Source organism: Pristis pectinata, chromosome 22 (genome assembly GCF_009764475.1).
Source record: "Pristis pectinata isolate sPriPec2 chromosome 22, sPriPec2.1.pri, whole genome shotgun sequence".
Taxonomy (NCBI): domain Eukaryota; kingdom Metazoa; phylum Chordata; class Chondrichthyes; order Rhinopristiformes; family Pristidae; genus Pristis; species Pristis pectinata.
In genome coordinates this window covers 32,568,033-32,592,934 of record NC_067426.1, presented here as the reverse complement: position 1 = coordinate 32,592,934, position 24,902 = coordinate 32,568,033, and the positions used below count along the sequence as shown (strand labels likewise).

General features: G+C 45.8%; 1 protein-coding gene across 3 annotated transcripts in view; it reads left to right on the top strand.

Moving 5' to 3' along the window:
• The first annotated feature begins 2,935 nt into the window (after nt 1–2,935).
• The window catches only part of si:ch211-1i11.3 (mitogen-activated protein kinase kinase kinase 5), a 139,857-nt gene continuing 117,890 nt past the window's right edge, over nt 2,936–24,902 (top strand). For 2 of the 3 annotated variants that reach the window (XM_052036131.1, XM_052036129.1), the window contains exons 1-2: nt 2,936–3,348; nt 23,613–23,752. In XM_052036131.1, coding sequence (XP_051892091.1) covers nt 3,000–3,348; nt 23,613–23,752 — 489 coding nt within the window. In that variant the 5' untranslated portion in view covers nt 2,936–2,999. Of the gene's footprint in view, nt 3,349–14,496; nt 14,534–23,612; nt 23,753–24,902 lie in introns of those variants that run through there. The other variant, XM_052036132.1, reaches the window with a different exon arrangement.

Here is a 24,902-nt window from a genome sequence, read left to right as displayed (position 1 = left end):
GTGTGGGTGCTATGGTAGGGAGGGGGTGTGGGTGCTGTTGGGGAGGGGTGTGGGTGCTGTTGGGGAGGGGTGTGGGTGCTGTGATGGGGGTGTGGGTGCTATGGTAGGGAGGGGGTGTGGGTGCTGTTGGGGAGGGGTGTGGGTGCTGTGATGGGGGTGTGGGTGCTATGGTAGGGAGGGGGTGTGGGTGAGGGAGCAGTTTGGGTACTGTTGGGGAGGGAGTGTGGGTGCTATGTTGGGGAGGGGGTGTGTGTTGTGTTGGGGAGGGGATGTGGGTGCTGTGTTGGGGAGGGGGTGTGGGTGCTGTGTTGGGGAGGGGTGGGTGCTGTGTTGGGGAGGGGTGTGTGTGTTGTGTTGGGGAGAGGGTGTGGGTGCTGTGATGGGGAGAGGGTGTGGGTGCTGTGATGGGGTGTGTGGGTGCTGTGATAGGGACGGGGTGTGGGTGCTGTGATGGGGTGTGTGGGTGCTGTGATGGGGAGAGGGTGTGGGTGCTGTGATAGGGACGGGGTGTGGGTGCTGTGATGGGGTGTGTGGGTGCTGTGATAGGGACGGGGTGTGGGTGAGGGAGGGGTGCTGTGATGGGGTGTGGGTGCTGTGATAGGGACGGGGTGTGGGTGAGGGAGGGGTGTGCTGGGGAGGGGTGTGGGTGCTGTGATGGGGTGTGTGGGTGCTGTGATGGGGACGGGGTGTGGGTGAGGGAGGGGTGCTGTGATGGGGTGTGTGGGTGCTGTGATAGGGACGGGGTGTGGGTGAGGGAGGGGTGCTGTGATGGGGTGTGTGGGTGCTGTGATAGGGACGGGGTGTGGGTGAGGGAGGGGTGCTGTGTTGGGGAGGGGTGTGGGTGCTGTGATGGGGTGTGGGTGCTGTGATAGGGACAGGGTGTGGGTGAGGGAGGGGTGCTGTGTTGGGGACGGGGTGTGGGTGAGGGAGGGGTGCTGTGTTGGGGAGGGGTGTGGGTGCTGTGATGGGGTGTGGGTGCTGTGATAGGGACGGGGTGTGGGTGAGGGAGGGGTGCTGTGTTGGGGAGGGGTGTGGGTGCTGTGATGGGGTGTGGGTGCTGTGATAGGGACGGGGTGTGGGTGAGGGAGGGGTGCTGTGTTGGGGAGGGGTGTGGGTGCTGTGATGGGGTGTGGGTGCTGTGATGGGGACGGGGTGTGGGTGAGGGAGGGGTGCTGTGTTGGGGAGGGGTGTGGGTGCTGTGATGGGGTGTGGGTGCTGTGATAGGGACGGGGTGTGGGTGAGGGAGGGGTGCTGTGTTGGGGAGGGGTGTGGGTGCTGTGATAGGGACGGGGTGTGGGTGAGGGAGGGGTGCTGTGTTGGGGAGGGGTGTGGGTGCTGTGATAGGGACGGGGTGTGGGTGAGGGAGGGGTGCTGTGTTGGGGAGGGGTGTGGGTGCTGTGATAGGGACGGGGTGTGGGTGAGGGAGGGGTGCTGTGTTGGGGAGGGGTGTGGGTGCTGTGATGGGGTGTGGGTGCTGTGATAGGGACGGGGTGTGGGTGAGGGAGGGGTGCTGTGTTGGGGAGGGGTGTGGGTGCTGTGATGGGGTGTGGGTGAGGGAGGGGTGCTGTGTTGGGGAGGGGTGTGGGTGAGGGAGGGGTGCTGTGTTGGGGAGGGGTGCTGTGTTGGGGAGGGGTGTGGGTGCTGTGATGGGGTGTGGGGGGTGTGATGGGGTGTGGGTGAGGGAGGGGTGCTGTGTTGGGGAGGGGTGTGGGTGCTGTGATGGGGTGTGGGTGAGGGAGGGGTGCTGTGTTGGGGAGGGGTGTGGGTGCTGTGATGGGGTGTGGGTGAGGGAGGGGTGCTGTGATGGGGAGGGGTGTGGGTGAGGGAGGGGTGTGGGTGCTGTGATGGGGTGTGGGTGCTGTGATAGGGACGGGGTGTGGGTGAGGGAGGGGTGCTGTGTTGGGGAGGGGTGTGGGTGCTGTGATGGGGTGTGGGTGAGGGAGGGGTGCTGTGTTGGGGAGGGGTGTGGGTGAGGGAGGGGTGCTGTGTTGGGGAGGGGTGTGGGTGCTGTGATGGGGCGTGGGTGAGGGAGGGGTGCTGTGTTGGGGAGGGGTGTGGGTGAGGGAGGGGTGCTGTGTTGGGGAGGGGTGTGGGTGCTGTGATGGGGTGTGAGTGAGGGAGGGGTGCTGTGTTGGGGAGGGGTGTGGGTGCTGTGATGGGGTGTGGGTGAGGGAGGGGTGCTGTGATGGGGAGGGGTGTGGGTGAGGGAGGGGTGTGGGTGCTGTGATGGGGTGTGGGTGAGGGAGGGGTGCTGTGTTGGGGAGGGGTGTGGGTGCTGTGATGGGGTGTGGGTGAGGGAGGGGTGCTGTGTTGGGGAGGGGTGTGGGTGCTGTGATGGGGTGTGGGTGAGGGAGGGGTGCTGTGATGGGGAGGGGTGTGGGTGAGGGAGGGGTGTGGGTGCTGTGATGGGGTGTGGTTGCTGTGATAGGGACGGGGTGTGGGTGAGGGAGGGGTGCTGTGTTGGGGAGGGGTGTGGGTGAGGGAGGGGTGTGGGTGCTGTGATGGGGTGTGGGTGCTGTGATGGGGACGGGGTGTGGGTGAGGGAGGGGTGCTGTGTTGGGGAGGGGTGTGGGTGAGGGAGGGGTGCTGTGTTGGGGAGGGGTGTGGGTGAGGGAGGGGTGTGGGTGAGGGAGGGGTGCTGTGATGGGGAGGGGTGTGGGTGCTGTGATGGGGTGTGGGTGAGGGAGGGGTGCTGTGATGGGGAGGGGTGTGGGTGAGGGAGGGGTGCTGTGATGGGGAGGGGTGTGGGTGCTGTGATGGGTGTGGGTGAGGGAGGGGTGCTGTGATGGGGAGGGGTGTGGGTGAGGGAGGGGTGCTGTGATGGGGAGGGGTGTGGGTGAGGGAGGGGTGCTGTGATGCTCATGCCCTGCTTGCGGCGCGGCTCCCTCCCGTTGCCTTTCCCGCCCAGGTCGGGAGGCGGTGCAAGAGCCGCGCCCGGGGAAGTGCGGAGCCGGAGCGCAGAGTTGTGCCGAAGTTCGGGGAGGCGGCTGAGGGCAGCGATGAGCGGCGAGCAGCGGGGCTCCAGCCGCCGGGGCAGCGGGGTAAGCGGCGCCGAAGCCGCAGTGAGCCCGGGGGGCCGGGCGCCCTCGGTCTCCGCCGGCAGCTACTGGCAGGACCCGCTGGCCATCGACATCAGCCGCAGCGCCGTACCGGCGCCCCGGGTCCGCAGCCGGGCTGTCCGGGCGGTCTATGTGTGCTGCGAGACGACGAGCCCGGAGTCCGAGAGCAGCCTGTCCCTCAGGTGCCTCCGGGAGGCGTGTGAGGATGCCCACGCCGTGTTGGAGACTGTGCCCTTCGGCAGGCTGGTGCTGGGCGAGACTGGAACCCTGGACTCCTTCTACAACGCAGGTGAGCGACCCCAGCTCTCCCTTCACTGGCCCTCCTAATGCCCCGCGATCTACCTGTAACCCCTCAATGCCACATGATCTCCTGTAGTCCCTCATAATGCCCCGTCTTCTACTTGTAGCCCCCTTAATGCTACATGATCCAATTGTGGCCCCACTTAATGCCCTGTGATTTACCTGTAGCTCCTGTTAATGCCACATGTTCTACCAGCTTCCCCTCTTTGTGCCCCCTGCTCTATCAATTGCTCCATTTATTGGCACATTTTTCCAATCACCCTACTGGCCCATGCCCCACCAATTACCTCTCTTACTGGTGGATGTTCTGTCCATTGGCTTTCCTAATGCCACATGCTCAATGAATTACCCCCAGTTTGCTGCCTTATTCCTGACAGATTATGCGTACTTTTTGCACAATATATCAGAGCAAAGGAGAACAATTTTTTTGTGTGGTTGCCTACTGTGAGTTGGAGGAGGAAGAAGCTTTCCTCTCCACCATCCCAGGCACCCCCAAACTGCTGTAACTGCCCAAGTGCTTTTATGGAGGGGGAACTGGGAATGTGGGGGACCCCAGTTATCGCTGTTCCACAGGAGATGCCGCGGGGAATTAGTTTGGAGGAAGGTCACACAACAGCGACAAGCTGATTAGCAACAACCTCCCTTCGTCTTGCAACTTTGATCTACATTCTGTGTAGAATTGGCTGCAGGAGACATGAGAGTAGGTGACCAAAGAACATCTTAAAGGATGTAAGAAACTCAGAGGAGTTGAGGGAGTGAATTACAGAATTCAGGATCACGATGGCTCTGCAGGGCTGCCCACAGCAGAACGATTATATCTGGCAGTGGGTTGAAGCCAGAATCATGAAGTGCAGATAATGTTGACAGGTTGTGGAGCTAGAGGTTGGGAGGGATGAGACCGTGGGGAATTTGAAAAGAACGATGAGAATTTTGTAAAGTAGGTGTTGCTTTAACAAATACTATTGTAGGTCAGTGAGCACAGGCGTCTTGCAAATTAGGACACGTCAACAAAGTTTGGATGACCTGAAGTTTATGAAGGGCAGATTGAGAGAGGCCGGCCAGGAATGCGCAAGTCTGTGGTTAACAGAACATACTTCGTGGATTTCAGCAGCAGGGGTGATGCAGGAGTGAAATCAGGCAACATTGCATAGGAACTAGTTGTAATGATGGCACAGCTAAATGTCCCAAAGCTGCTTGGGTTGTTTTCATGTCTAGTTTTGTTTCAGGCAGTTGACAGGGTGAGTGATGGATTTAGTAACGTAATGTTTTAACTATCTTCAAAGATCACAGGTCACTCAAAGGGTCAAGAAGCGGAGTGATTTATTGGTTCACAAAGAAACAACATTGATTATCACAGTGCAAGAATATAATTCAGATATATTACCTGTAACGGTTCTCTCGGTCAAACAGTAAACAGTGAGGTATCTTGGGATCAGCTGTAGTATTTTTCTCAGTCTTATTTTACTTTAATCTTCACCTTTTCAGTATAGTCAAGGTGTTCAGTCAAGGGCTGTATTAATTCCTCCTTGAGGGACTCTTGGTTAGCTGTCTGCTTTTTACCCCACGTGTATGAATAAACATCCTGTTTTAGGGGCTTGGCAAATACTCCAGTCCATCACAATCCTAATTACACCAGCCCATTAATCACAAATGAACCTGTCTTCCAGCTAACTCCTCTTCGATTAGGTAATATAGTTGTCACCCTTCCTCAATTCTGGTTTTACTCAAGTATTCTTTGTTTGTCTTACTGAGACAACTCTTTGTGCTAGTCTTACTCTGAGGGCACCAGTTTAGTTGACTTGACTGCTTTATCTGTCTAAAAGTATCAGTGCCTGCATTTCCGTTTCCTTTAGCTGCATCCCTGCTGGCATGATGTGTTTATCATATTTCCTCAGAGAGATGTGGCTTTGCCTTACTTCCCTGACCATTGCACCTTGTTAATATTTCAGTACAATGACTACCTTAACCTTCCTAACTACTACCAACTAACCTAAAACCTAACTTTCAACATTTTCATGTTGTAACCAATCTCCACATACTCTCCATCTTGAGAACATGATATTGTTAACACTTATAAGCTGCCCTTGACCAACTTAGTCATAACTAGGTTTTATGCTCTTATCTCCAGCTTCCTGATCAGGCATCCTAAATAGCACTCCAGAATTATCAATTGCTGGGGCTACCACAAAATGTAGAGCAGTTATTCATAACTATGGAGCTTGATCAACATTGTGCAATGTTTTGTACGGTTTTAGTTCTCCCGATTTCATATTTCCCTTTTCTAGCTTCTCATTTCTATGGGTCATCCTAATCACAATGTTTCTTGGACATACTAGCCTCTGGAAAGTGGCTTACTCCAGGGTTTGCATTGTGCCTCATTCTTCTTTATTTAGTCCCAACAACATTGCTTTCAGTAGGCCATTCATTTTGTTATGTTCCAACATACTCCAGTCTGGTTCCTAGCAGCTGCCCCTGCCTCTGCTCCTATCCCATTCTCCTTGCACTCATTCTTCAACAATCCCTATGTCACATCTGCCTCTTCTGTTATATCTTACTCTTCCTGTGTTTCCCATCCATGTTTCCCATCCATGCTGCAAAATCCTTCATTTCCCACACCAACTACCACAGTATTTAGGAAACATAAACCACATAGGAAAGGTGTATCCATGACATATCACAAATGTCAATCCAAACTTACCGGTTTTGGCAGAGTTCAGTGTTGATTCCCCTGTTGTAACTCTATTCTTTCATACACAGTAACTCCTTAGATTGCACTTTGTTTTCCAAACAAAATTTGATCATTTACTTATTGTAATTTGTTTTGGAAAATGATATATAACCCAGCATGTGTTAAGTCCAAAGCTCTTGAGGGCAAATTCTTCAATTCAAGTAGTCACCATGCAGTGTTATATGATATCTGCAGGCAAATTCTCTTTCTGCATCTCTTGTGGTTCCAAGACATTAATGCTACCTGACTTTAAAAAGAACTGAATCCATTGTGGCCCTATTTAGGAGTTAATTTGGCATTGTAGAGAAGTATTCACTCTTTGCAATTTCTTACTCAATTTTTTTTCTCAAACTAAAAATGAGTAAAAACAGCAACTATTCCAAAATGTCAAATCTGGTTATTCAACAGTTGTCAATTTTTAATATGTGGGAATCTGTTACCTTGAGTTAGAAATTCTTGCATAACATACAGAATTAACTGGAATTGTACAAGGCCATTCCAGAAGTTATGTCCTTTTTTTCCATTTGAATTTTAATTCAGATTAATATTTCTTACCTGATAAAACAAGACATGAAAGGAAGACAGACTCAGGGAGGTTGATCACTTGCTTGTATACAAACCCAGTGAGTTACAATTTTCTTCAGGTGTCTTGCGTAACTGAAAAAAGCTGGAGAAAATTAACCAATGTCATTTATTTTAATTTAAAGAGCTTAGTACAAGAGGAACTTTTAGGGCTGTTACAATTATTTTAAAGTCATACATTTTCCAAGGCCACATCTTATCTCTAAAATCTCATAATTCTTCACAGTTGTCAAGAAGTCCCTCATTAAAAGAAAAGCATGCCAGTGTCTGCTGTTAAAGATCTTAGCTTATTCTTTAGATCACAATTTCTTGCAAGTTTATCAATGCTAAAGTAAAAATCTAACACATTTTAAGAAAAAGAAAATGTTCCTTTGGACAATTTAGGAACAGTAATACATGTAATGGTTCAGGAACGCAAGACAATTGCCAACTTTTAAGGACTGTTGAAGTTGAGAGCCCATGAAATAAACCATTTAAATCACTCCCAAATCAAAACACAACCCAGTGTTCACTAAAGAAACACACACAGAACGAAAGCTTTCAGCAACTACAAGAATAATAAAGATGTCCGCAAGGATTAACTCCTTTCAGCTCTGAGCAGACTGACATTGAACACAAGCAGTAGACACTTGTTAAAGAAGTGTCTTCAAACATACTTTCAAACAGTTGCCAAATATTCTGACACATTATCATAAGCTGACTCTAGATTCTATTACTGAAGCAGTGACTTCAGTGCCAGTTCCATTTTAAGAATTAAACGTATTACCTGGGTCAACTTTGATAAGGTTCCTCCACCTGGGTCAGAGAATTGATTTGCTCTGGTGCTTGGGCTCTAAGCAGGGCTCTGCTTGGTATTCATCTGGACATTCATATGGAAGTCAGTGCTCTCCATTTTCACACCTGCAGTCAGGTCTCCTTGAGCAATCTCTTGTTTTATCTCCAAGGGACAGGCAAACATGAGGAAGTTGGTGTTCACTGTCACCACTTCCAGTTCATTGTTCAGAGCCAGAACCAAAAGTGGAGTTCGTGTGCTGGTGATATTGGCCCTGTCTGGGGTTGTGACCAGTTGGGGATCACACTTTGATTGGTCTCTTGCTGCTGTTGGCTGACTGGTTGCTCCACACAGTGAGGCCGAACAGAGAGGGAGGGATTCTCGTTCATATTTTCCCAGTAAAGGCTGGGTCAACTGCTCCAACTCTGACGACAACAGCGTCAACTGCTCACTGTTGACCTACTTGTTTTTTAAGCTATTGGATTTTTGCCAAAAATGGTCTAATATGGTGAGGAGATGGCTTGGTATGGGACCATTTCTCTCGAAGTTCCTGTGTCTTCTAACTCACTGCATTGCTTGAAGTTCTCTGCATGCAACTCAAGATTTTGTACAGGATCTGTTCTTGCTTCTTCAGCAGGCTTGTGAGCAGTCCACTCCCAACCTGTCAACATACACCTGACTTTATGCATGTTCTTTCTGAAACTCGTCTGTCCACCTCTGCATCACTTAAGTTTATTTTTAGTTTCAGGATCTGTGTATTGCTGCCAAAACCAGCACTTATTACCCATCTAAAGATGAACTTGAACCTTCTGGTGAAGGTGGTCCCACCATGCTGTTAGGTAGAAAGTTCCAGGAATTAGATCCAGTAGCAAATAAGAACTGGCAATATATTTCCAAGCCAGGAACAGTGAGTGACCTGGAGGGCAATGTGCAGTGGTGGTGTTCCTATGCACCTGAAGTCCTTGTCCTTTTTGGAGCTAGAGGCCATAGGTTTGGGTGATGCTGTTGGATTAGCCTCGGCATGTAACTTCGGTACATTTTGTAGACGGTACACACTACAGCAGGAGTAGAGGGAATGGTTGTGTATAAAGGTTGATAATCAAGCAGACTGCTTTGTCCTGGGTGGTATCAAGCTTCTTGAGTTTAGTTGGCACTGTACTCATCCAGGCAAATGGAAGGTATTTCATTATGCTCCTGGCTTGTGCCTTGTAATGGATGGATGGACCTTGAGGTGCCGGGAGGTGAATCACTTGTTGCTGGATAACCACCCTTTGACCGCTCCTTTAGCCATGGTATTTACTTGGCTGGTCCAGTCGGGTTTCTGATCAGTGGTGACCCCCAAGGTGTTGATGGTGGGGGATTTGAATGTCACGAGTAGATGGCTTGATTCTCCCTTGTTGGAGATGGTCATTGCCTGACACTTTTGTGGCGAGAATGTTACTTGCCACTAATATGTCCATACTTGAATATTGTCCAAGACTTGGAGCATTGCAGGCGTGGGCTGCTTCATTTGTGAGGAGTTGCAAATAGAATCGAATACTGTTCAATCATCAGTAAACATCCTACTTCTGACCTTATGATAGAAGGAAGGCCATTGATGAAGTGGCTGAAAATCGTTGTGCCCAGGACACTGTACTGAGGAACTCCAGTGCTTGTGGCCTAGGAGGAATGATTAACCCTGACAACCACAACTGTATTTCTGTGAATGAGATAAGACTCCAACTATTGGGGTATTTTACCTTTTATGTCCATTGGCTTCAGGGTGCATTGATGTCAAATATGCTGCCTTAATGTCAGAGGCAATCACCCTCTTTTCACCTCTGGAATTCACCTCTTTGGTTCATGTTTGGATTGTATTTGTCCTGATTCTTGCAAACGTTTTGTCACCGTAATGGGGACATTTGCTAATTTGTCAGTAACATATTTAATTAATTAAATACACTGATCACACCCTTTCTTTAACTTGAGTTTTTGCAACTGAGCGTCCTCAGCAAGTTTATTAAACACATATTCAGAAGTCCCACCACTTCTACCTAAAATGTTCGAGTACATTTGTTACTCCGATGCTATCAGATTCCCCACTCCTCCTCCTCCCCCCACCACCAGCAGATGTGGAAAGAGTTTCATCTCTCTTTCTCCTAAGGAACGAATTAACCCTATTAGAGTTTATAGCCCAATCAGACCACACAGGCTCCTGTGCCTTTTCTTGAGGCTCATTCTTTGTCACCAATGTCAGAATTAAATTATTTTCGATGGTCACAGGTTACCAAAAGGTCAGGAAATAGAGCAGTTTTATAGATTCACAAAGAAATGACAGTTACCGTGATTATTATAGTATAATAATGCGATGCAGACATTTGATGTCTAACTGATATGGTGATTATTTCATGATGGATTGTTCTGTTGAGCAGGGATGTCTTGGCATTGGCTGTGGGTGACATTGGTCTTCAGTCTTCTCAGTCTTTTCAAGGTGTTGGACTGAGGCCAACATTAACACTCCTTCAAGGAGCTTTCAGTTAGCTTTTTACTCAATGTGCACAAACTGATACCCTATTTTAACAGCACTTACTGTATTCACTAATAACTTACTGACGCCCAGTATGGGTTTCACCAGGACCACTCGGCTCCAGATCTTCTCACAACCTTGGTCCAAACAGTGACCAAGGAGCTGAATTCCAGTAGTGACTCCCTATCTGTAACTATTCTAATTACTTCATCCCACTAACGAACCACTATCAAACAAACAGCTACCTCGAAACAACTCCTCTTGGATCAGGTAATGTGACCCTTCCTCATCTGTGGCTTTACCTGAGTGGTCTCTGATTATCCGTCTGTTAGCCACTCTTTGGAACCAGTACGAGTGATTTGACTTCATATTTGTCTCAAGGTCTTGACATCAGTACCTTCCTTTCCTTTACTTGCATTCCAGCCACCATGGGGTGTTTATTTCCCCAGAGGAATGTGTCCTGGCCCTACCTAGGTACCAGGGGCACAAACTCTTGCTTTTAGAGAATTGCTAATGGCAGAAGCTTCAAGTTAATGAATATTGTCACAGCTTATTGATGTTCCCTGACCACAACTCATTTACCTTCATTATTACATTATGCAATTAGTATTTTAGTGCAATGAATATCTAATGAATACCAAAACTTTCCTAATCCTACTACAACCTAATCCATAAACTAAATTTCAACACATTAGTAATGTTGGATAAAAACTCAGCTGTAGCTCTGGAACAGAATTTGTGACAGAATCTAAAGCCTTTTGTCTTTCTAATAATTAAAGAACATTACTGCTCATCCAGGCTTGAATGTGTATAAAAGGTCTGAGGTGGTGGAATATTTGAGAAGATCGGCATCGAGGTAGGACTATGTGATGTATTGTGAAAATTGAGAGAGCATCCGGTGAATTTTCCAAGAAACCCAATATTGATGAGAAATAGGTGGGGGGCAAAGAAAGATCTTTGAGGAACCTGCAGTGTTGGCACAGGAAGAGAAGCTATTGCTGGTGGGTTTAGGGCCACAAGTGGAAAGATGAGATTGAAACCAGGGGAGCGCAGACCCCACTGACTAGATAGTGGTGGGGGTGCTGGGAGAGAATGTAGTTAGCTGAATCTAAAGCTACATGCCAGAACATTATAGATGGAATATAATGTGGAAATAGGTGAGGTCATCCACCTTGGTGTAAAAAAGGTGAGAGATTGTTAAAGGGATAGAGATTGGGTAATGTTGATCTTCAAAAGGACCTCGGTGTGTATGTACGCAAGTAACTGAAAGCCAACGTGATTAAGAGGGTAAATGGTATTTTAACCTTAACTATAAGAGGGTTTCAATACAGGAGTAAGGAAGCTTTATTACAAACTTATAGGGCCTTGGTGAGACAATACCTGGCGTACAGTTTTTGTCACATTACCTGAGAAAGGATGTACTTGCCATAGAGAGAATGTAGTAATGATTTACTAGGCTGGTACCAGGCATGGTAGGTTTGCCATGAGGAGAGATTGAGTAGACCATGACTGTATTCTCCAGTTTAGAAGAATATGAGGGGATCTCAATGAAACACACAACATTTTAAAAGGGTGTGATAGGCTAAATGTGGGAAGGTGATCCCTGGGCTGATGAGTCTAGGACTCAGTTACGCCGTTTCAGAATAAGGGGCAAGCTGATGAAGATTGAAATGAGACATTTCTTCACTCAGAGGACTTTGAATCTTTGGACTTCTCTTTCTGGAGGCTGTGAAGGCTGAGTCGTTCTAAACACAGGTCAATAGATTTTTGAATCTTTCAATAAGTGGGATGCACTGAACCACTATCAACCTCAGTTATTGTGGAGATCAGGGAAAGAAGTTGAGTGCTCAACACTTGAGTATAAGTGGGGTCAAGGGAAGGCAGGTGTGCCTCATGGATGTTATGTTTGGAAGAGGCACGAGGGAAGAGATACTGGAGAAAGATGCGAACTTGGAGTGAAGCAGGGGAGCATTAAACTTTCAACTTTATTTACACAGCATGGTAACAGGCCCTTCTGGCCCAACGAGTCTGTGCTGCCGATTTAAACCCATTTTAACCTACCCATAGTTCTTTGGAATGTGGGAGGAAACTGGAGCATCCAGAGGAAACCCATGCAGACACAGGGAGAACGTACAACCTCCTTAAAGACAGCGACGGGAATTGAACCCCGATCGCTGGCGCTGCAATAGCGTCGCGCTAACCGCTACGCTACCGTGTCGCCCAAGTGTAACCCATTGGGCAAGGGGTAGAGCAAAAGAGCGGCAGTGGAGGAGTGAATGGTCTCAGTCCTTGTGCCAAAGGTGTTCATGCATTGCTTGGAGATGAGAGTGGAGGAGCTGGGGAGGGTGGGTTAAGAAGACAGTTTGCATTACAGATAATTATTTGGAGAGCCGGTTTGGTATTAATGGGATTTTGCTTGAGGAATAAATATTAACCAGGTCACTGGAGGGAATTCTCATGTTCTTCTTTGAAATAACACCATGGGGTATCACGGACTCCCCTCGGAGGCAAACATGGCTTTGGTTTAATCTCTCACACTGTAAGAAACCATCTTTTACAATGCACACTCTCTAAGTATGCACTGAAACATCTGCTTTATATGCATGTTCAGAGCTGGACTGGAAGCTGTGACCGTCCAGCTGCGAGGTGTTAGTGCTTCTCACTGTATGTAACCAGGAGTACATTATGTAACCAGGAGTACATAATGCACATTTCCCCTTTAAGAGCTTGGAAGCACTTGTGAATGATTGACTCAGAAGAGGTGAAGTTTTATTGACGTTAAAACAGAAAATACTGGGTGCACTCCATAGGTTGGGCTTCATCTGTGCACAGAGACAATTACCATCAATGGCCCTTCTTCAGAACTGGAAAATTGAGAAGACAGGTGTGTTTTTAATTGCAGAGAGGACAAAGAGAATGCCTGTGATAAGGTGAGGATCAAGGTTATTCAGGTACACAATTGCTTTTGGTGCTGTCCAAGAGGGGGGAATGAATGCTGGTTAATTGTAGCAGATATCTCTTGACAATTGTAAGTAGATAAAGACGAATGAGGGCTGTCGGAGAGGAAAATGCAACATGCTGGAACTGTGATGCAGAACAGTGCAGTTGCTGGAAACCTGAAGTAAAAGAGACTGCTGGAAAAACACAGCAAGTCAAGACATTATGTGTGGGGAGAGGAAAAAAACTGTCACTGCTACAGATGGATGACCTAACATCAGACCTGGTCAGTTCTGGGAGATGGGTTGCCGTTCCTTGAGTTTACCTTGGGCTTCATTGGAAGTTGTTCTTTGAAGAAGTAATGTGCTGTGGGTAATGGGGAACTGGTGAATGTATAAAATTTCCAGAAGACCTTTAATAAAGTGCTGCATCTAAGGTTATTGTAGAAATTAATAGCTAGGGAAATTAAGCCAAAAAGCAAGGAGGTTATGCTTCAGCTTTATAGGGCATTGGTGAGATGACATCTGTAGTACTGTGCGCAGTATTGGTCTCCTCATTGTAGGAAGGATGTCAATGTGTTGGAAGCAGTTCAGACAAGGTTTATGTCTAGAATTGGAGGATTGTTTTATGCAGAAAGATTGGACAGGCTGGCCTTGTATCCACTGGAGTTTAGAAGAGTGAGAGGGGAATTGATTGAAACGTAACTGGGTGGATGTTGAGAGGGGTTACCATGGGTAGATGGGAATCTGGAGTTGATCTTACAGCCATATTCTATTCAGTGGTGAAGCAGACTCAAGTGACAAAAGTTGCCTACTCCCGGTCCTAGTTCATTTTTTCAATCTGTATTGCTTAATCGGTTACTGGAAAATAAATAAGATTTTCTGCATCACCCTGAGCTTCTGCCTGATGGACCCAGATCTGTAGCCTGCCTGTGTCCCTCCGCTCAGTGAATGGAGGGATGGTCGTTGAGCTTGTGAAACATGAAAGGTCTGTTGTGCCCAACGCTGGGACCATGTATGCAGTAGAGGAAGCAGCAGCTGACCTTTCGCATTAAACATGTACCTTTCTGGGTGTGGAAAAGCTTCTGCATCCCAGTATTATAGGATTGATCTGCACAGGATGGAATGCCTGGGTTTCTTTCCTTCAACCAGTATGATTGCTGAGGCTGGTTTTAAACTTTCAGTATACAAGCATTGTGAGTCCTCTGCCGAGGGATATTTCCTGTTGGTGAAGGAATGAGTCAACATACATTGGAACTGTTTTTTTTACCTTTGTACTAGTAGTTAATTCATGTATGACGATTAGCTCCGAGAAATCTGCTTAAAGGTGATGAAGTCCAATATTATTGTTGATGGACAGAATATCTATGTACGGCTTCCTTTTTTTGTATATTACAAGAGATTTTACTCACAGTAGATCAAGGCAGATGTGGTGTAATGCAGGGTGTACCAGCCTGCTGCTAAGGGAGCCCCTTTTCCCTTAAGAGCACTGATTGTAATTGTTGTTCAGTAAACGCTGGGTGGAGTTAGTTAAAAACACTAATTGCTATGTAGGTGATGGATCTTAACCAGGACACTCCCCTTTCAGCACATCTTACTGAGTCCTGGTTGATATCTGGAACATGCTGCCAGAGGAAGAAATGGAATCAGGTACAACTGTTGGATTTGACTGTTTTAAGTAGTTTTTTTAACATGTATAGTGTTTAATACGCCTCAAGTGGCTGCACAAGGAATGGCCACTTCTTAGCTTATTGGTTCGTCCATCAGGTGAATACATGTTTTCTCACTGGTCGGTTTGGCCACAGGTATCTAATAGGTTTCCTGATTGGACTATTGTTAGCTAAGGAGCACCTTTTATCTCAGGTATAAAAGGTGTCGTTTTTTTTTGTTAATCCCTCTCTTGCTCTCTCTTCCTCCCCACCCCCAACCCCCCGGCCCGAGCTCATCTTTTGGTTTCTTTTGTCTCGGCTCATCTCCCAGTAGTAAAGCTGGTGCCATGTGCTCTGTGACTGTTTCTTTGTTTTAAACTTTTCCAATAAAACTTTGTGAAGCACCAAGTTGTTTTCAACTCATTCCTGGACTCCTGAAAGAACCTGCAGATTTGAAAATAACTGGATCCAAGGCTATGTTTGAGAGGCATTCAGACAGACACTTAAATAGGCAAGGCACATGGGACTAATTGGGCAGTTGGGATTAGTGTAGGTAGGTAAAAAGATTGGAATGGACATGGTGGGCTGGAGGGCCCATTTCTGTGGTGTACATCTCTAACTCCATGACCTGTTTTACGCTTCGACTAATGACTGACTTTGTGTTATGCGATTGCTAAGCTCAGCTAGATATGCTATGTTTGACTTTTCTTAAAACACTTAAGAAACATGACATTTAAAGTCTGCCAGTTACTGTAACGTTCAAGAAATTCACCAACGATAGGTTGATTATGGATTCTATTAAAGAGAGGACAAGATTTGCCAATATGATCCAGGGCATAGAGTTGTAATAATTAATAAAAGAACTGGAAGGGAAATGAAAATCATTAAAAACTGCGGATATTGAAAGTCTGAAATAAAAAAACAGAAAATACAGGAAACACTCAGCAGATCAGGCAGCGTCTGTGGAGAGAGGAACAGAATTAACATATCAGGTCAAACATCCTTCATCAGAATTGGAAAAGGAAAAAAATTGTTGGTTTTAATTTGCTGAGAGGGTGGGGAAGGATAAAAGGAACCTCTCTGATGGGGTAGGAGGGCAGGGTTGCCATGGTGATTGATGGACTTTAAATTAGCTGCCCGGAGTCCAGAGCTATAGATGTAATGGGCCTTTGTACAACACAGGCAGACATGGAGCAGAGACCTGGTAGAAGGTTGTCCCCAAACTCAAAATACATGGAGTTTTTATACCCTTCAGGTACAATGATAATAGCAGGTGATTAAATATAATCTCAATAATTACAATTACATAGTTTACTTAAATATTTTGGGCATGGACAAACGGTTCCATAGAATTATACATTTACAATGGGGCACATCATAATTGACAAGACCAACTTTGAATGTTCAAACACCTCTGTTGAGACAAGTAGTTCACATCAATATTCTAAAAGCTTCTGAGAACAAAAAGAAAACCCAGAAGTCAAACAAGGATAGGAATTTCACAGTGAACGGTAGGGCCCTGGAGAGTGTTGTAGAACAGGGGGACATGGGAGTACAAGTACATAGTTTCCTGAAAGTGGTGTCAATGTGGTCAGGGTGAGGAAGAAGGCTTTTGGCATGGTGGCCTTCATCAGTCAGGGCATTGAGTATAGAAGTTGGAATGTTACGTAGTTGTACAACACGCTGGTGAGGCTGCACTCGGAGTATTGTGTTCAGTTTTGGTCAGCTTACTATAGGAAATATACCATTAAGCTGGAAGGAGTGCCAGAACTTGAGGGACTGGGTTATAGGGAGAGGTTGGGCAGGCTGGGACTTTATTCCTCGGAGAGTAGGAGACTGAGAGGTGATCTTATAAAGGTGTATAAAATCATGAGGGGCAGAGATAGGATGAATGCACACAATATTTTTCCTAGGGCTGGGGAATCAAGAATTTGAGGGCATAAGGTGAAAGTGGAAAGACTTAATAGGAACCGGAGGAGCAACTTTTTCACACAGAGGATGATGCGTATATGAGGAACTGCCAGAGGAAGTGGATGAGGCAGGTGCAATAACGATATTTATAAGACTGGATAGGGATCTGGATAGGAAAGGTTTAGAGGGATATGGGCCAAATGTGGGCAAATGGGACTAGTTTAGATGGGCATCTTGGTTGGCATGGACCAGTTGGGCCAAAGGGCCTGTTTCTATGTATTATGACTTTATATCCAAAACATCCTTCTTTTACGTTGTATTGAGAAGGTTGGCTCTTTGGATGCACATACACCCCAAGTTTTGATTAATGGAACAAATATGACTATGACTATGTTTGAGGTGCCAGTGGCAAAATAATCATTTGGACCCTCCCTGTCTGGGGTTGGAGACTCAGGCTCCCTTTATCTACTGGTTCCCCATCTGTGTGACTATGGTGCAAAGGTCTCATTATTTAAAGAGTTTCATTTATTGTTCCATAATATTGATGAATGTCATGTTATTTAACAGATTATCTTTATGCCTGTACCAGTTGAGAGATAATCGCGTCAGTTTCGAAAGCATGTTTCTTGTGGCCTCCTGCTGTGAGCTGTTAGCCTGCTCCCTTCACAGACGGTGGTGTTTGTTCATGCAACTGTCCTTGTAATTTCAAAAACAATTACTGCTTATAGCTTGCATTTGGAAGTAGTTCTTGCTTGTATTAATGGCTACCATACTTCTTATACCACCTGACTATGGCTGCTACTCCCTAACAGAGCTGGGGAGAGAAAACAAACATGCAAAAGCTGTGAAATGCAGGTCAAGGGTGTGGTGAATGGCAGCATGTCAGGCAATGATAGTGGAGGAAGGAAAATATTACAGGTGGATAACCTACAGCAGAACTGATCAGTTCTAGTTGTCATGGTCGTGGCTATCCCTCGAGGCCGAGGATGATGGTCTTCGTTCCGTAGATCTACTTATGGGCGAGCCCACAGAGCGAAGACGCCTGTGCATGTATTTGTTTAACATGTACTTGATGTTGCACTACAAAAAGCACACGATACTTCACAAATCAACCAACTGTTTCCAATGGCATGGAAACCACGACGATTGGAGCTGATGGATTTGTTGCAGCCTTCACAGCTGTTGAGTTGGAAATAACTTTGTCCGCCTGTTCCACCGTTGAGGTCTTGGTTGGATTGTTCTTTGTCAGGGACCTCACCATCGACCTTACCGCCATGGGTGACCCTACCAGGAGCATAGCTCCAGACGGCATCGCTCTTGGGATCTCAGGACCACATCAGCTTCTCCACCACGACAAGGTGATAATCCACGGAGAAGTCAGTTCTAGTACAGAGAAAGTGAATCACCCAAAACTGTTGATTTCAACAAAACAGTTGAAGTGATAAAGGATCTTCAACCAGAAGCATTATCTCTTTTTCTCCAGAGAAGCTGCCTGACCCGCTGAACGTTTCCATCATTTTTTGTTTTTATTTCAGATTTCCAGCATTTGCAGTATTTTTGTGTATAATAAATAAATTGTATCTAACCATGCAGCCAGCTAGCAATGAATAAATGAATTTTTAACTCGGAACTTTCTTCTCACTCTGCCCCAATGTTGATTAATGACATAATTCTTTCCATAGTTACATTCTTCCTGGCTGTTATTTTTGACTTTGTTCTCAGAAAAAATAACAATACATACTGCGATTCAAATAATGTTGTGTTGCAAATTACAATGTTTAAAGGTGGCAGCATTTCAGGGTGCAAGATTTTATTCCTTGAAATATTCTGTATTTCCTCAATAAATGTTGCTTGAATATAATTAACATCCTACTTGAGATAGGATTCTAAATTATAGTGTATTATTTTATATGTAAAAGCAAAATTAAACTGCCACTGTAATTGCTCGTGATTCCTTAACCCGTGACTTATGGTGACACCAACCCCAAATCTCTAACTCCTTTTTGCCTGGCAGCTTTACATCGAAGGACTTGGCTTGAAGGAATGTTTCTTTGAATTACGCAAGCTGTGAAAGAACAATTGTTTGAATGACTTGAAAGCAAATTAACTTGTTTTTAAAGAGTCTTCTATTTTATATTGCAGCCGTTGGGTGTATGTTACATACCAATAATGCTTTCAAAAATTAACAAGTAGAGACATTGACCATAGTATAGATGGGGTAGAAATACTGTCAGGTGTTTATTAATATTATGCGCCTGCATTTCCATGGATTTGTTAACCAGTTTCTGCTACGATGATAATTATTGATTTACCGGTTCCATTCAGCTTTTTAATATGTTGTAGCTTTGCTGGTTTGTCAGGGAGGAGGGTGTCTCTCTGTTGTAGCATCCATGTCTCTTTTCACTCATTGGCTTGATGCGTTTGTTGGTCAACAGCTCTGCTAATGAAGTGCTGCTGCTTTCTTGTTTAATTTGCTAACTGGTGCCTATTGCTGCCTTGATTTATTTGCTTGCTGCTGCTGGCCGATTTCATTCATTCAATAGAAATCCTTGCTGCAGTTGTTAATTCTTTGGCAGGCTCTGAGCTCTGCGGTAATGTGATCTGTTGTTGTCGCTGAGTGTAATGGAGGAAGAGCCAAAATTTCCTTCCCTTGTGGTGTAGAAAAAAAAATCAGTTAGATCAAACCTTTTGAAAATTGTTTATTGTATCAGACATTCCAGTCTTAGAAAGGATTGCTTGGCATAAGGGAGACACAAGAGATTCTGCAGAGGCTGGAATCTGGAGCAACACACACAGAATGCTGAGGAACTCAGCGGGTCAGGCAGCATCTACGGAGTTTAAACACACCCATGTAGACCATGCATGGAGGTATTTAAACCCTATAGATGCTGCCTGACCTGCCGATTTCCTCCAGCATCTTGTGTGTTGCTGGGCACAGTTTTGTCAACATCAATGACACAGTTTGACCCCGTATGCTGGTTGACTTTTACCAATACAAGTATCATTGAGGTTACAATGTAACATTGCTACAAAGCATTGTATCAAAAGGCTTGGAAATCTGCATTCAAAGCACCATGTGCCCTCATTTAATACATCTTAAATGCATTCTTATTCCTTTTGAGAGCACTGTTAGATTCCATATTTTGTGAATTGTTAGGCAGTGGATTTCTTTTCCAAATTTTTTTAGCTCCTATTTGATTCCAGCATTCCAGCAATCTCTATAAGGAATTCTGATGGAAAATCCCTCAGAAACCTATTCCTGTCCTCAGTAAGGCAGGAATACTGACGCCCTTACAATGAAATGTTATAAAATATCGCAACCAAGTTCTGTTGTACAAATTCATTTTCATTTCAAGTTATCCTTCTTTATCTCAGCTGTTCTACAGAAGTACGGACTTGCATTTGTAAAGCAGTTTCAGGTTTTCAGAATACCTCTGTGCTTTGCAAGGTTGGCACTGTTGCAGGAGAAACATTGTTTACTTGTGTTACAAAAGCAATGATAAACTGCCAGATATATTTATAAGTGATGCTGATTGAGGGGTTCATAATGAGCATGACTCCTGGGAGAAATCCACTGCTTTTCTTTGAAATAGTGCTGTGGGATTTTTTGTATTCTTCTGAGAGGACAGATGGGCCCCAGTGCAGTGATTCATCTGGTGCTTCTGACAGTGCAGCACTCCCTCAGTACAGACCAGGAAGGCAAACCAAGAAAATGAGTTGGTCTGTGGAGTAAAACTGGAACCAACAATGTTCAGACTCAGAGTTCAACTCAGAGGTGATGTGCAGTAAAGTTCCCAGTAATCCATTCAATAGGACAGTTGGTTTAGAAGGTTCTTGTGGAATCCTGAATATTCTGAGGGTAAAATATTTGTTCCCAATCTCTAGCACTGAACATGCATCTAAAGCAGCAGCGGCAAGGTGTTGCCATTGACGACTGGAATTTACTTCACTTGAGCCGAGTTTGGAAAGGGGGGGGGAATGGTGTGGGGGTGCACCTTCTTACATTTGTCTAAATAACACCGAAACAGAGTAAATTTTCAGCCGCAGGAGTTTCCCTGAGATAAGGATGTGATTAAGTCAGAGAGGATGCAGAGAAGATTCACAAGGATGTTACTGCGATTGGATGGCTTGAGTTGTAAGGAGACAGGATAGTCTGGGATTGTTTTCCCTGGAGCAGGTCACACAGCGAAGGGGCTAAGGGGTGACCTTAGAGGCTTATAAAATAGGTAGGGTGAATGGTCACTGTCTTTTCCCCAGGGTAGGGGAGTCTAGAACCAGAAGGCATAGGTTTAAGGAGAAAGGGGAAAGATTTAAAGGGGCAAGTTTTCCACACGGATTATTTAAAAGAGTTCTCTCTGGCTAAGATGCCCTTTGTTTAAGATCACTAGTAAAAGATTGTCTTGTCATTATTGCTGTTCTTTGTGGAACCTTCCTGCACACAGATTGGCTGCCATGTTCCCTACATAAAGTAAAGATTTATCCTAAATATTTTTGTCTGTTTGAGACGTGTTGAGGTTGTGAAAGGTCCCGTTCACTTCTGGTCTTTTAATCTCCCAACCTCCCCTGTCAGTGATGTGCGCCCGATGGTTCTTAAACGCTAACAAAAGTCCACTGCAGAGTATACAGACCATACACCTAGGACGAGATGCTGAAACGGCAGCACGGTAGTGTAGCGGTTAGAGTAACGCCATTACAGCGCCAGTGATTGGGGTTCAGTTCCCACTGCTGTCCGTCAGGAGTTTGTACGTTCTCCCCGTGTCCTGCGTGGGTTTCCTCCTGGTGCTCCGGTTTCCTCCCACATTGAAAAAGACCTACGGGTCGGAAGGTTAACATGGGTGTAATTGGGCGGCGCAGACTTGTTGGGCTGGAAGGACCTGATACCGTGCTGTATAAATAAAGTTACTTATAGTTTTAATTATGTGCAATTTACTCAAAGGCCCATTGCTGCTTCTGAAACCTTCTACATATATTGTATGGCAATATGATAATCTTTAAAGGGGTGTACACCTTAAAGCAACAATTACTGTTCAACAATTATTGTGCACAGCACTCAGTTTTAATGTCCGCAGCCTTGTCAACAACACTTTCAGCTGCCAAGGCCCTAGGTTCTGGAGTTCACTCCTTAAACCCATCTACCTCACTATCTTCCTTTCTTCCTTTAAGGCGCTCCTTAAAACCCACCCCTTTGTCCAGCTTTTAGTCATCTCCCCTTATAGCTTCATGTCCTACACAATATTAACTTTTGACATGAAGCATCATAGGATGTTTAGCTTTGGTAAAGGGATTTATAATAAAGGCAGTTAACTATAAAGGCACGTATGTTTGCTTATTTCCTCCCTGGTGTAGGTACACTGCAGTGATAGTGGATGAGGAGTTGGTGAGTCTAAATTACTGATGGGGAAGATGCTACACTATAGCACGGGTATTCAAATTCAAGGATGCCTGGTGTGGGCAGTGGAAATGCCAGCCAACCAAGTGGAGGTTAAGTTGCCATGTGGGATTTGGCAGGTGTACATTGCCTCATGAGTTGTGTCCATGGTCAATCCCCACTGGTGTAGAGGGGAGAATGGGCAGACTTTCAGTCCCTGATTTCCCTCACTAACCACTGCTGGAAATGTGGTGAATGTTGAATGTGGACGGCTTTTTGCTTGGTCCTGCTGTTGAAACATTCAGCTGGAGCTGGACCAATGGGTGAGGTTGACACCACTGTGCACACAGGTAAGATGCTGTCATGGTCATTTTGAGTGGGAGTCTGAGGGGAATATCCCCAAATCTTATTCCCTCTGTTGCTACAGGTTTATTTTCAGTCATTTTTGCCTTTAACTAAAAATTACATGGTTGGGGGGGAGGGGGGAATTAAATTTTATGGTAAGTCCAATGTCACTGCAACAGGCGGGGTTACTGGCCCAGATGGTCCTTACGTGCCTTGTCATTTCTCTGGTAAAGTAGCCTGTCTTCACTTGCAAAGCAATAAAGGCATCTGAGTGAAGAACTGACCCATGACCAGAGCTGGAGCTCAGTAAGGAGTCAGCACCTCCAGGGGACGTTAGAAGAAGAAACATTTTTTTTGTTTGAAGGGAGTAATGTAAGCAAGTTTTCTTTATGACAAATTGTGAGTTAGAAGATAAGTTGCCCGAGGGGCAACTTATTCCACACAGAGGGTAGTGGGTGTATGGAGGGAACTGCCAGAGGAGGTGGGAGAGCCGGGTACAATTACAATGTTTAAAAGACATTTGGACAGGTACATGGATTTAAGAAAAATCAAGAGGGATATGGGCCAAACGCAGGCAAGTGGGACTAGCTCAGATAGACAGCTTGGTCAGCATGGGTGAGTTGGACTGAAGGGCCTGTTTCTGTGCTGTATAACTCTATGACTCTACAAAGTTGATGAGAATCAGAAGAATTATTTATCAAGTAATGCAAAATATCGCAAGATAATTGGTAAAAGAACCAGAAAGGTGATGAGGACAATTAGCCAATTTACTCTTCCTCCTGGATCCATCTTTTAGAGTCAGAGTCATTGAGTTGTACAACACAGAAACTGGCCCTTTGGCCCACCACGTCCATGCTGACTGTTGCATCCACCTATACTAATCCTGTTTACCCACATTAGGTCCTTAGCTCATTGCGAATGAGCTGTCATTAAGAATTCAAGTGTTTATCAAGATGCTCTCTAAACATTGCAATAATATCCATAGTAAATCGTAATGACCTGGTGTCACTGTGGAATATATGTAGATTCAGATTCAGTAATGACCTGAATTGGATCTGGATACAGTGTATGGTGGAAGTGAAACTAAATGATGTTAGGTTCAATGCTGCCCTAACATATCATGCTACCCATGGTGTGTCCATTCAGTCTCCCTCTCCTCCCCGACACCGTGAGACTAGAAGTGAAAGCCAATGGAAGAAGTCCAGTCTGTTGAGGTTTTTGTTGTCTAGCTGACTGACAGCCCTGGTCTGGGGCAGTCTTTGGCCTTCCAAGCCCTGGGATGGATCAGGGAATGCAGGTAAGGAGGTGACCTAGGTTACTCCAGGAAGTTAATACAGAGGGCTGGGGGAAGGGAACAAAATGAGGATCAAAGCCTGGATTGTTATAAATGCCAACCCAGACCTGTACAAATGGTCAGACTTCTGAGGTGCTCCATTAACAGTGCTGTTGTTCACAGATGTTGCCGTGGTGGAGGTGACTGACCCATACTGTCAATCATCGCTCTTCTATCACCTTGGTGTACGGGAGAGCTTCAGCATGACCAACAATGTGATCCTTTGCTGTGATAGCAATCTGACAACGCTGAAGCCGCTGCAGGTAAGAGGGTCCAAGTAACTCCACCCAACTGTGACGGCTCCTTCATTCTGTCCCACCACAGTGTTTTAGATGTAGGTTGGAACTTGGGATCACTATATTCCTGATGAAGGGTCTTCAACCTGAAATGTTAATGCTGTTTCTCTTCCCACAGGTGCAGCCTGACCTGAGTGTCTTCAGCATCTTCTGTTTTGATTTTATTCTGTATTTTCCTTCCCTGGGGTTATGGGACATATGGGTGAGGATGATGTTTAAAATTCTCCTCAGTGGGATGAGTCAGCCTGTGCTGAGGGAATAATTGTTACTGATAATTAACTGAGGGCCCTCTCAGTTCAGCTGGTAAACGACACATAAAATCACTTCCCTTACTTGTATAGGATTCCTACATGCTGACCCTTACAGGTAGATGGGTCTGAAACAATAAAATCAGATTCACTTGCACCAGGGCTGTACTTTATCCATTTAACTGAAGTCTATGTGACTCTCTGTGTTCCCTCATTTTGTTTCTTCTCCTGCTTTTGATGAGTAAACTATTCCCTCCTACCATTCCACCCCTTGCTGAGGCTTTGAGGAGCCATGTGTGACCTGCTCTTGGCTGTTTACCAGCCAACTGGGGGGAGGTTCACGATACTGGGCTGTTTCTGTTGGCAATGGGCTTGGCTTGCACTTCCAGTCTCAAGGCTGAGGAGAGTGACTGCCTAGGGAAGAGAGAGAGGGGGGAATGGTAACATACTGCCATATCTTTACACAAGCTTGAGAAAGTATTCTACCTATTAGACGTGATTCTGTTCATGATTGCATGTTTTTGCTCCCTTGATGTCCCTAATGACTTTGGCACCAATTTCTCATCCATATTATTTACACGTTGTGTGCCCTGAACCTGGTGTGGACCTGAACTGACAGAGGAGGGAAGTGGAGCCACAACCTTTGAAGGAGTGTTTTACTGTCATTGTTCCTGATCAGAGGAAGTGGTCATTTCACTCTCTAGTGGATATTTTCCCCCTGACTGTGGATGAGCAAATAACTCTGACGTCCTTCCCCATATTGTGCTTTGAAGTTCTGTATAGGCTAATTTTTTTAACTGCAAAAAAAACGAGCTGCTGGAGGAACTCAGTGGGTCAGGCAGTATCCGTGGAGGGAGATGGATAGTCGG